The sequence below is a fragment of the Stegastes partitus genome, unplaced genomic scaffold (genome assembly GCF_000690725.1).
Source record: "Stegastes partitus isolate 25-593 unplaced genomic scaffold, Stegastes_partitus-1.0.2 Scaffold1999, whole genome shotgun sequence".
Taxonomy (NCBI): Eukaryota; Metazoa; Chordata; class Actinopteri; family Pomacentridae; genus Stegastes; species Stegastes partitus.
The window spans coordinates 8723-21325 of NW_007579730.1; the positions used below are offsets into that span (position 1 = coordinate 8723).

Below are 12603 nucleotides of genomic sequence, written 5' to 3' on the forward strand. Positions count from 1 at the left end.
TTGGCAGGTGTTTTAATAGGGCTGAGCTGCTGTTTCCTCTCTCTAACAGACTTTTTTGGGGGGCTGCTTTCCTTTCTTTTTTTCCATACACTTTTGAATCTTTAGCCAGTAGAGTTTCCTGTTTCAGTTATTCCATCTCTTCCAACATGGAGCTCATGACACAAACTGTGTGGATTGAGAGACTGTTCCACAGACTGTCACTGTGGGTTGACCGTGTGTCTTGCAAAATGATTATTTGGTTGGATTTCTAATTATAATTACGGTCATAATTTCCACTTTCTGTCCAATCTCAAATGTTAATTCACATGAAGAACTAAACGATGATGTGTTTCTCTCCTCCTCCAGTCTTCCTCTGTGTCCTCTGCCTCCTGGCTGTGCTGCTGCCGCCGGCCTCCTCCTGCCCTCCTCCCTGCCTCTGCTCCTCAGACAGCCCGGTGGTGGACTGCGGGGGCCGGGGTCTCTCCTCCCTGCCTCCCCTGCACCTCCTGCCTCCAGGGAGTCGCTCCCTCCTGCTAGCCAACAACAAGCTCGCCTCACTGGGAGCGTCTGCCTTCGCCAACCTCTCCTCTCTGGAGGTCTGCAGCCTATTGTTTTATTGTTGATTGCTGAACATGTTGTGGGTTGTTGTTACGTTGTTTGTTCATCATGGTGTTTCCTGCATTGACCTCGCGCTCTGAAATACCCCTAGGGCAGTAAGTGGTACTGTTTGGCGAGTCTAATATTGAACAAACTGCGGGCAACCTCTGCTCTCAGTCTGAAAAGTTAAGAAAAGTTGACATTTTCAAGGTTTCGCAGGGCTGCTCAGCATTTGCATATTGTGTGCTGGGCTCGGCCGAGCTGGTATTTAAAATATTGCAGATAAAAAATGACGGATAGTTTCCTGTGCAGCCTCATTAGTTACAACATCTGGTTGCTCTTTACTTCCAGTATTAAATACCACAACGGGTACTTAGCAGATACAATGGATTGGGTAACCTTTGTGATTTATGTATATTTTCACGGCTACTCCACCAAAACACTCACTGTGAGGAGCTCCAAATAGAAGTGTCGGCTTAAAATGTTCAACAAGAACACAAGGAAACTGTATAAAATGCAAACATCTAAGTAGTTGAGAATGTATTCTTTGTGTATTTTTAGGAGCTGGACCTCTCTAATAACTACCTGGATAATTTACCAGCGGGATTATTCAGAGACATGTCCAACCTGACGAGACTGACTCTGCACAACAACTCACTAACAGTAATGGACAGAGACCTCTTCCAGGTAGGTATCGTGCACATTACATAGCACCACACCTGGTAAAACCTATGAAGAAGAGGCATTATTCCAGCTATGAACGTCATGTACTGTGTAAAGTCTAAGGTCAGATCAGCTAATCGTGAATAAAGACAGAAACTGACACCAATAACGACACCGGTTCAGCTCCTAGGTTACCGTGTTCAGTGAAGCAAACCTGAGCAGATATACTGACATGACTGGGCTCCCATCCAGGTGGTAAATTAGTAATAAACCATTTGCTCAACACTTTGATGCACTTTTATCTGAACCAAAACGGTCAGATAAGCTTGTGTCACGACTTCAGTCGGGATTGCAAATTAGACAACATTCCCCCCATCAGCTGATGCTCGGTGACTGACCGTGCCTTGTGGGAACAATGAGAAAAGCTGGTGGGTTTGTCAAAAAGTCGTGCAAACAAAAACCTGGCTGTGATGTTTTTTTTTTTACAGGGTTTGGGTGGTCTTCAGAGTCTGGACCTGTCATTGAACGGTCTGTCCTCGGTTCCTCTGGGCGTGCTGGACGAGCTGCAGAGCCTCAGGTAGACACACACCAAAACACACAGTTTTGCAGACATATTTTATCCAGTGCTAACCCCGACAGCAACGCTACAGAGAGATCACGTTTGGTTATTCCATCTCAAATCGTTAGGAGCCTCCTGGTTGACCATCTCTGATTTGCATGAAATCTTTTATTACTAACTATAGATGGTTTAAAAGGTATCTGTAAAATTTTTGATTTATATGTCAACTACTTTCTGAGATCATTTGTGGTTTTTAAAAAAAAAAATTGTAGACCAACTATAAGGACATGTTTTTGCACATTAAGATTTGAAGCTACGTTTGAACGACAATATCTCAGGAACTATGAAAGATAAAAACATGTCATGTTCACAGTTTTTTATCATCATGCTATTGGTTCAGAATCTGCAGGGGGATACTAGAAAGCTAAATAATCACTAAATTATGGGTGAGTTGAAATATGAAAAAATAAATTGACGCTGTAATGAAATGTCCCATCTTTGAGAACACATTGACAAAGAAATTGAAAATGTAAAAGTCAACTGGAGATATTTTCTGAACCACGTCTAGTTTTATGTCACAATAATACAAAAAAACCCCCAAAAACATACAGAATAGTTTTTGATATGAAATAGTCACAAAAACGAAAACAAAGTGATTTCCGTTGAACTTTCATTACTCCTTCACCGATTATGACAAGTTGTACTACAAAAACAAACATTTTGTTATACTGCCTGATCCAAGTGGAACAGAGTTATGGAGTTTCAAAACGGTTCTAAAGTGGGTTTGATGAGAAATAACAGTGAAGATTTCAGGCTTTTACCTTCAATAGTTCTTGAAATGTTTCAGTTTAGAGTCAAATGTCAATGAGTGAAAAAATATGCAGAAAGTGAGTCAACAGACAAATAACAAAAAAAAATCTCAGGACGTATTCAATATTCATAAATTCACACATATTTCAATAAATATTTCAGGCAAATCGGAGACGGTTGAGCAGAAATTGTTCCCATAATGAAGAGCAAAATAATCCTAAAATGAGAAGGTGAAAGTTCAGAGGTCAGATTGATTGATATTTCGGGCACAGAATGACTAGGACATAAAATTGTGGAAAAATAACTCCACAATGAGAGATAAGGAATTTTTTTTTAGAGTGAGTCAGAATGAGTGTAACTTCATAGCAAGAGGGTGAAAACGTTTGAAGGCAGACCACCTAGAATGACAGATGGCCATTTAACTAGTTATCTTGTGCATGCTAAAACATACAAACTTACTGTATTTATTTTTGTTTAATAGCTTGGACCCCATCGTTTTATAATATGAGAGCAGAACACGATTATTTCCTCTTGATGTGATTCTACTGATTATTACTATCATCATGTTTTGAAGGTGGCTGTCTCTAGCGGGTAACAGGCTTCATGGTTTGGAGAGGGCAGCGTTTGAGCCACTAGCCAACCTGCAACACCTGGAACTGGGACACAACCCGTGGGAATGTGACTGCAACCTCCGCGACTTCAAACACTGGATGGAGTGGCTGCTGTACAGAGGTGGATGTTTGATTTATGTTGCCGAGAACTTTGAAAAGCTTGATTTAAATTGAGAAACAGGACAAGAGGACAAAGGAAGTCACGAAGGAGTGGGTGGAAACTGGAGAGTACTAGTTCACCGGAGAGACAAACGTGGCTGGGTGTTTGTTTCGACTCGTGCATGCCTGCGCTTCTGCATCAGTGTGTTAATGCAGATTACCGCGCTCATTGTGCGCCTCTGTGTACTGTATCCACGAGTCTCTGCAGGCTGTTAGTACATCAGATAACACAGCTGCTCTCCGCTCTCTCCTCATGTGTAAAAATCCACATTCACCTCAGCGCCGTGGGCCTCAGCTGCCCCGCTAATGAAGCATCTCCTCTCTTTTCTGCTCTATTCTCCTCCCTGCTTCGCTCTGCTCTCTTCTGCTTTGCCGGGCTCTACTCCAGCTCAGTTCAGCGCACTTCAGACGGAGAGAGTGACACACGGCGGACATGATAATTTAATAATCGTGAGAGCGGCAGAGAAAATTACAAGGAGGCATTTCATAGCTGAACATGAAATCCTGACTGTAGCTGTTAAGGGGGGCAGATGATGCACGATATGTTTTGGAGAAAGTAAGACAAAGCACCGAACAAGTGTGAGAAGCTCGGCGCCGGCGGCGGCCCGTGTTGTCTTCGAGCACACACAGCTGTGATATTTGGAGATATTTGGAGAGAAAGCTGTGTTTGCAAAAGGGGATTCTTTTGTGGCACGCTGAGATAAAAGCATCTGGGGGCTAAATAGCACTGTACTGTCTTTCTGTTATCCTGCGCCTTTATCTCGCTGCTTCTGTCACTTCACCTATCTCGTGGTGCAGATCAATGGCTTTCTAACATGCTACCTTGAGACAAATCCTATGTTTGGAGACACATGCAACACGTGACGATAACAAAGCAGATCCTCCCCACCCTCCTGCCGCCTGTGGGAATTAGTGACTCAGATATTTCTCTCTTCCACACACACTCGAGCTGTGCTAAAGCTAGGCATGTCATCTCATGAATTATAGAGGGGACTTAGTTGAGGCTATCTCCAACTTGGTGTAGAGGGCACAGCAAACTGTGTGTGTGTTAAGTGATGTATGACTCATCCCAGTGTTGGCACAACTGCCCCACTCTCTGTCTTTTTCCTCTCTTTCAGTTAATTGGAAGTGCTTTACAGGCATAAGGCATTTATGAAATGACCTCTCCCTGTCCTCCTGTCTCTGTACTGTCTTCTCTCTCCGTCAGGGGGGAAGGTGGATGCGGTGGAGTGCACGCTACCCAAGGATCTGCGTGGGCGAGACATCCGCGGCGTTCCGGTGGAAATGTTCAACTACTGCCTCCAACTTGAAGATGAGAACGGAGGAGGAGGAGGAGAGGGTTCTCGTTCTGGACAAGGGGGCGGCCCTCCCTGCAGCAGGAGTGCTCTGAATCCTAGCGGGGAGACGCCGATTTCTGACAACAGCGGTGGCACTGCTGATGACTCCTCTTCGAACGGCGGAGGCGGCGGAGGCGGCGAGGCCCCGTCAGAATGCGTCCGGGCCCGCTACCGACCTGTGAGCGTGCGGCGCGCCATTGGCACGGTGGTGATCGCCGGCGTGGTGTGCGGCATCGTTTGCATCATGATGGTCGCCGCCGCCGCTTACGGCTGCATCTACGCCTCCCTGATGGCCAAGTACCAGAGAGAGCTCAAGAAGAGGCAGCCGCTGATGGGGGACGGAGAGGCTGACGGGGAGGACAGGGAGGAGAAGCAGATCTCCTCTGTGGCCTAAAAAGAGCGACGGGTCAGGGGAGGGTTGGCGTGTCAAAGGGTGAAGGTTGGAAGGGGTGAAAATTAAAAGGGCTCAAAGAGGAGAGAGATGGAGGAGCTGGTTTTATACACACAGATAGTTATATTATCTCTCCCTCTCACTCTCAAACTGACACCTCTCTCCCAGTTTTTGTCTTCCTTTCTTCGTCCTTACTCTATTTTTAACCCTCCCTGTCCCTCTCTCTAACGTACTCTCTCACACACATACCTTATCTGCTCCCTGATTTTCTCTTCCATTTGGACCCATTCTAGCTGCAGTATTTGTTACCAATCATCCCTCCAACTCGCCTACCAGCCACCTACTGCTGCTGAATTTACCATTATATTGGCTGGGAGGAAGAAAAAAAAAAAAAAAGATTTGGTACTCTCTCTCTCTCTGGTATGAAACATATCATTTGTGCTCTTACAGAACACTCATGGTGTTTAGTCAGTCAGTATTTGTAAGCCTAGACTGAAATTTCAGGGATTCATAGCATGTATGACGTTGATTGGACCAATATTCACGATAATAATAAGACGTTGTGGTCGTAGGTAGTGCCCAGTTCTTGTTTTAGTTCCATCTTTCTCCTTTTCAACCTCTCCAAAGCCAGTAGTTCCTCTAAGAAACAGGACCCCAGCCCAGATTCCTTCACCCTCTTCTGGCCTAATCCTCCTCTGATTTTTCCTTGAAGCCCCCTCAGGAAATTGGGGGGAAATGGAAGAAACTTGATGGAAACTCAAACAGAGATGCGATTTATACACTCAAAGCCTCTCTGCTGTGTTGTAACAGAGAGAACACTGATGCATCAAGTGTTGATGGAAAAATCAAGGACACTGAGTCTCCTGTATCCTCATGAATGGAAAGTGTTTCGATTGACAACATGATCTAGCCACTGATCACCAGACGTTGTGGGCCCTAACCCCCTACTTGGACCAGATCTCACTTTTCCTCTGGATCTCCTGCGGACTAAATAGATCCTCAAAGCGTCCCACGCTGGAGCTGCGCATTAGATTCTACAATGGATCTTATCAATCAGCCCAAGCCATTTTATTGAACTTGCTGTGTTTGTCTTCTTCAGAAAAAGCCTCTTGCTAACTCGATGCTTGTTAAATGGTTATGATCAATGTCTGGACGGATCAGAAAACCTCTTATCATGGCGAGAAAAAGCGGTCAAATTAATTTTCTGTTGGACTTCTGGATCAGATTTTACTGAGATTCAAAGGACGCTGATTTAAAGCAAATATTCTTTGTTCAGAACTCATTTTCGGACTGATTTCACCCCCTCAGTGGTGAATGTTTGCTACAACGGCACGAAGAAAAAAAAAAAAAAACTATCTCAGAGAACCATGTCTCCTGGCAAGGACTTCAAAATCTCATCTAAGGACTATAAACTTCAGACTCCTGCACTTTATTTCCCTAATCAGATCCCCTCTTGCCTCTCTCTCTCTCTCCCTCCTCCCCTCCTTCTCTTCCTTTCTAAGATGGACGGATTGCCCAGAGGGATTATAAATAAAGAGGGATTAAACAACCAAAAAAAAAAAAAAGGAAAACGCTGCTATTTCTCCCCGTCCTCTTTTCATCCCTTTATCGCTCTATCCATCTTTCCATCCAGTGCTATTTGTGGAAAGTTTTTTCACACTCCTCGAAGATTTCCACCTCCATCGTTTCCTTTCATTCATCCTCCCATATTGTTGTCTTGTTTTTCTCAAAAGGTCTGCAATATGCAATGGAAGTTAAGTCACCATAACATGAACATTTTCTCACTGACAAACAGTCTTTCTGTTTGAAATCCTCACGTACTTCAGAGGAATCTGCTTGATTGACACGTGAATTCACCAAAACAAAAAGAAAAAAAAAAAGGTTTGTTTGTTTGCTTTACATTGTGTTTTCATCTGTATCCTTAATTACGTCCTGGGATTTTCATGTAAACATTTTACGGATGGCAGAGCAGGACAGTGATTTAAGCAGCATTCATTGCATATTGCCCCCCACCCCCTAAAGTAAAACTATTGCTCCCTCTCAATTTTTGATTGGCTGGAAATCAACCTATATTACTAGTGTGTTATGTTCAACCTGGGTATGATGCAGATAAATATTATTATACTAGTCTACTGTGGTGTGTTGGCCCAGCGATCCCCAAATGTTTATGGTTTCCTGTATCGATTTCATGATGTACGTCTTTTGTTGTGTTAATGGATTTCTATGTTTTGTTTTAGGCTTTAATATCTCTGTAATGTTTCTTTGTCGTGTCCATTTATTTGTGTTCAGTAGTCGGTAAAGTTTCTGTAAGAAGCATAGAGAGAGTTTGGGAGAGTGTGTGAAATACTGCCTCATCTCTGAGATTTATCTGGGTGGCATTTCTTGACATACACAAGATGAAAGGTAACATTGAGTGTGATTTTACCTCCTACAGATAATTATTCATCATATTTGATGTTGGGTTGTTGGGTTCCTACATTTTTTAAATGGTTAAATATCCAAATACGATAACTACTAAGATGTGGCAACTAAACCGAGCAGGAAAAGGTTGCATTCAGGCCATAGCTAAATAATGCAAATCTCTTTAGAGAAATGAGTGCTGAAGATACGGTTTTATCCACTACCCTGGCCTCTACACATTTACATTACATTAAGCTACGTCTTGCATCAGCAGGGAAAACCTTGAATACCTGCATACAAATGTAATTTGTAAGAGACCGGGCTGGTTGGATTTATCACACGAAAAATCAGGATGCACAAAAGCCGAATAATCACTAATGTAAAGAGATGTCAAGCAAGTAAAAGTAGTTTCCATATAAGCTTTGTACTTGGTGTCTTCCAGGTATGCATGAACATACGCTGAATTTAAAGCATAACTTATCCTTGAACTTCAGAGACTCTGAGGCAGTACGTGAGGCTAAACTCTGTCTATGAATCTGGAAACGTTGTCCTCTCACCACCTCCTGGTCTGCAGGTCTTGTGTTGTTGGTAGCTAAGTATCTTAGCTAGCTCAGTCCTGTTTCCTATAGCCTGTGTGTGTAAAGACTAATAAATTATAGTTTGCTACGTAAAAACTGCAGCAGCCATGATGACTGAGGGGCCTCTGAGACTGCACAGCTCGGGAAACGACGGTGTGTTGTGTTATCATGACGACTGTGATTATGATGATGATGATGATGATATGATGATGGTGATGAAGCATTTCCTGGTCAATATGCATTGATTTAAATAAAAAACATATCACACCAATGTCAAATTTACATCCAGACCAATGAGAAGGTTTGAAAAACTACAACAAGTACTTATTTGATGAAATTTGCAGATTTAAAAAACGTCTTTGAGGGTTTTTTTGCATCTAAAAAAAGAAGTGGAGGAATCTGTTTTATGTGTGAAGGAGAAAGTCAGAAATGGAATAAAGAGTCATAAATCAGTCATGATAACAGACCTCCTGTTATCTCATTTTTTCTGTCCCTTACCTCCTATCTTTTCCCATTTTTCTTCACTTCTCTCCTTCCCTTCCTCTCTCACTTATCTGTTTCCTCTTCTCCCATTATTTCACCTTCCTTTCTCTCTCTCCCTCTTTATCCTTCGCTCTGTCTCGTCTATTGTGCCTTTTCTTTCACTTTTTCACCTCCCCTGTCTTACCTCCTTTTCTCCCTCGTCTTTATCCGCATTCACTGCTTCCTCTCCTCCTCCTCCGTGTCAAATATCCTCTCTCTATCCTTTATTCTCCCCCCTGCTCTCACCCTCGCCCTGTCTTTTTTATTTACCCACTTATCGCTCCCTCTTCCCTCGTTCTCTCAGTCTGCTGCTCTGTCAGTAGGAGAGCATTAGGTTTATTTACATACAGCCTGTCACTTCTGCTGCAGAGATATACTAATCCATCGCTGAGCCCTAGAACAGTATATACACAGTGTTTTTCCTTGGCCTTCATCAAAGGATGAGAAATTAAATCTGCCACCAAATCACCATGAAAGCTAAGCACACAATTCGCTGAGACGCTGGTGGGCAAACTGACCACGTTCTGTTCAGATAAACACTGACACCCAGTGGTCACAAACGGAACAACAGCCTGTTCAATCGCCCGCAGCAATGCACATAATAAATAGTATTTGCGTTCGGTAAGAAAATGACTTTCATCTCACATTTGGGAAACGGCTTCGCTGCATTAAATAGAAGCATTTAGGCCATCGTGTTCCTCAGAACTTAATCTGCAAAATGCTACAACATTATTTGCTTCTCACATTTGTGCAAACCTGCACCACAGAATAAACCATGTCTAGACAACTTTGTACATTTGTGCTGCTTTCCTTGAGCAAGAACTTGAATATGAGGCCTTGAGTGGCAAAAGTCTGCATGTAACAGACCCTTTTCTGATTTTACATTGTGCTTTTAGCTACATGGACACACACTTCAAGGATAGTGCGGCCAGAGTACAGCTTTTCATGTGTCGGTGTGCATGTCCCTTGACCAGGCAGCCTCTAAATATTTGATCCCCTTATGTTCAGGAGGTGAGCGTCGCTGTAGACAAGAAAGCCTCCCTCGCGTACAGCGGTGTGAAACAGAGGTGGAGAGGAAGCTCGAGAGCAAAGGGATATGAAAAAGGATGACATGACAGGGAGAGGAGAGTAACAAGGGGAAGAGAAAGGCAGTGAAGAGGGTTGGGAAAAAACTGTGGGGAAGTGAAGGGAGACAAGTCTGACAGCTTATAGGAAGAGAGAGGCTAAGAGAAGAGAGATGTATGTGAGGGTTTAACAGGGTAAAGAAGAGCATCAAAGGGTGAAACACAGTGAGACGTGATGTCAGAGAGAGCGAGTCTATAAAACACTGATACAGCCATCCGCTCTGGGTTTTAGCGAGAGGGAAGCAGCGGGTGGAAAAGCTGCTCCGCTTGACGGACCTGGACCTATGACCTCCAACTGGTGATCATCACACGACAATACACGACTGACTTATTCACAAATCTGTTGTTTTTGCTTTCAGAAAAGGCCCAAAACCTATTAAATGAATGAATATAATGTATGCTGTAACAGAGCTTCTGTCTTTAAGTGTTCTTGGATGCATTTTCTAAACACTGAAATCTGACAAAGTGTTGTTTTCAGATGTAATTTCTAGTTTGTAGGTTACAAAAGATTGAGAAACTGCAAAAGGGAAGGAGAAATAGTAAGAATGACAGGCGGTGAGATTAAGAGAGCGACTGGAACACATCTATTTTGAACTCTTTCTCATTTCTCCTCACTCTTCTGTTTTCCACCTCCAAATATAACACGATTTTCACACCTGAGAACTATTTCTACAAAAGCTGCGAGAAACAGATAAGCGCGTTCGTTTGTGCGAGTGTTTCTGTCTGTCAGCGTATGAGACACAAACTCGTGCAGGTATACAGTCACAGGCTGATGATGCAGCTCCGGAGAGTCTCGTCTCACTCACATAATTATGACTGATGAGTGTGTCAGTCACAGATGGGCTTACCAGGACAAACACACACACACACAATAGCCCACACAGCAGGAAGCACGAAATGTTTCTGTGCAAAATACACAGTGAAGCGCAGGCACACTCAATTATGGCTCCCTAAGCTTTTCCTTATTTAATCATTGGAGTCATCTTTAAGAAAAACGACCGCAAGCATCATCACCGGGGCGGCCTGAGTCTGAGCCACATCCACAACGAGCACAAACAGCACATCTACACCAAAAAGGAGATAGGATAGTGATGCTGGCAGCAATTAACATCCAATCAGCGAGTTCACCTACAAATCAGGCCAGTTAAATTAACATCCGGATGACTTTACAAAGCAAAACAGCAAGAAAGGGGAGGAAGAACCGCAGAGAGAGCAGAATGAGGAGCTTTGCAAGAACATGTGGGGATGAAGGTAGATTAAACTTGTGGAGGAAAGAAGGAAGCCAACGGAGGGGTAAAGCATGTGTGTGTGTTTAAACAAAAAATTGTCATCCTACCTCCTGCGATGGCAGTTTTCTTGCCCACCGTCACTGTGACAGCAGTGGTGGCGATCACAATCCTCCCTGCTGTTATAAAACAACACACAATCAGCAAAGAACTCAAAGTGCCTCATGAAGACACATGCATTAAGAAACGTGTGCATGCATACGTTCTCACTAAATATCTACACATGCACGAGGACTGTACATGCATGCGGAATGAATGGAAAGGGTCCTCGGAGATATTTATTTTCTCACATCCCTGAAACATCTTTACAAGTGCACCAACACTCACAGCGATAGTGACAGCTGAAGTGTTAGTTCAGAGTTGCCAAAATGTGTTTGAAAATATGTGGGTGACAGATTGACTTGGACCGTGGAAGTAATATTTCACAAATTCATGCGTTCCTCTTCCGTGCTTCTATTCACAGCCGTCATGCCGGCGGACGCCAACTGTCACTGAGCTGCAGATTGCAGCCAGATTAACATTTTAAGCGTTACGCAACACAGATTATGAGAGCTAATCGAATAATACGTTCATAACAGAAGGACTGTGTGTTTATGTGTGTGTGTTTCCGTGTGTCCTGTGTTTATATTTCAGTTATAAGACAGAACCAGTCTGTAGGACAATCATGCATTTGGAAAAATTCTGTGATTTTGGAACACAATGACATGAGGGGCAAAAAAAAAACAATGCAGACAAACTGTGGAGCTGAGCTGAACCATAAACCTTATAGATTCCCTATAAGAGGAGAGGAGGTTCCTGTGCTATAATTGCATGCTCATGCCGTGGGAGAGAGAGAAAGAGGCAGAAGAAGAAAAAAGAAGAAAGGCAGAGCGAGGCTGGAAAAAGTCTGAAGATAAACATATGGAAAACAGGGACCACGGCACTTATCATCTAGATGTCAGGGCTGAGGAGAAAAGCAGGATGAGGATAAACTAAGACGAGGAGGCATGCCAAGTATCAGTGAACGTTTTCCTCTACCCTCCTCCTCCTCCTCATCATCATCACCATCATCATCCTCCTCCTCCTCCTCCTCTTCCTCCTCCGCCTCCCTCCGTTTCCTCCCTCCCTCCTCCGCTTGGTGCTCCACCTCTTCTGCACTCGAGGTGGCACCATAGTCAGCCTCATAGTCCCTGAATATATCTGAAAACAACACACTGTTTACCATAACCCTAATAGATATAGATACCACATTATCTATATGATTAGATATACTGTGGGTTTTGAAGTGAAAGTTGAAGATGATGGTGGTATAGTGTGCCTCATAATATCCCCATAAACACACCGTGAAACATTTATCACCATCCTACAACCTGATTTAGGAAAAGAGCTTCATATTGTCCTTTTGTAATGTCAAGGTTTTAAATCGTCTCTAGCTGAATGCTTCTTTGTTTGAAGTTTTGACACTGGGTGAAATATCGTCTGCCTCTAAATTAGGGCTGAATGATACTGGAAAGAACTGACAAAGCGATATTTTGTATATCTGCGATGTGAAAAAAATGACAGCCACTTTCACTAAATGACTCGAATAACTCTATTTGGAAAGAATTT

At 43.3% G+C, this 12603-nt stretch overlaps 2 protein-coding genes across 2 annotated transcripts in view; one reads left to right on the top strand and one right to left on the bottom strand.

The window, feature by feature from the left end:
* Window positions 1-345: 345 nt before the first annotated feature.
* Window positions 346-6628, top strand: lrtm2a (leucine-rich repeats and transmembrane domains 2a; the record flags this gene model as incomplete). The annotated part of the gene is made up of 5 exons (XM_008303405.1): window positions 346-575; window positions 1138-1263; window positions 1728-1816; window positions 3183-3340; window positions 4586-6628. Coding segments are annotated over 5 exons (1127 nt in total), but the record flags the coding sequence as incomplete, so codon positions are not given.
* A 4068-nt stretch (window positions 6629-10696) lies between these two features.
* The window catches only part of LOC103373507 (voltage-dependent calcium channel subunit alpha-2/delta-4-like), an 18644-nt gene continuing 16737 nt past the window's right edge, over window positions 10697-12603 (bottom strand). The window contains exons 25-26 of the mRNA XM_008303406.1: window positions 11067-11132; window positions 10697-10794 (exon numbers count right to left, since the gene is read on the bottom strand). Coding sequence (XP_008301628.1) covers window positions 10697-10794; window positions 11067-11132 — 164 coding nt within the window. The remainder of the gene's footprint in view (window positions 10795-11066; window positions 11133-12603) is intronic.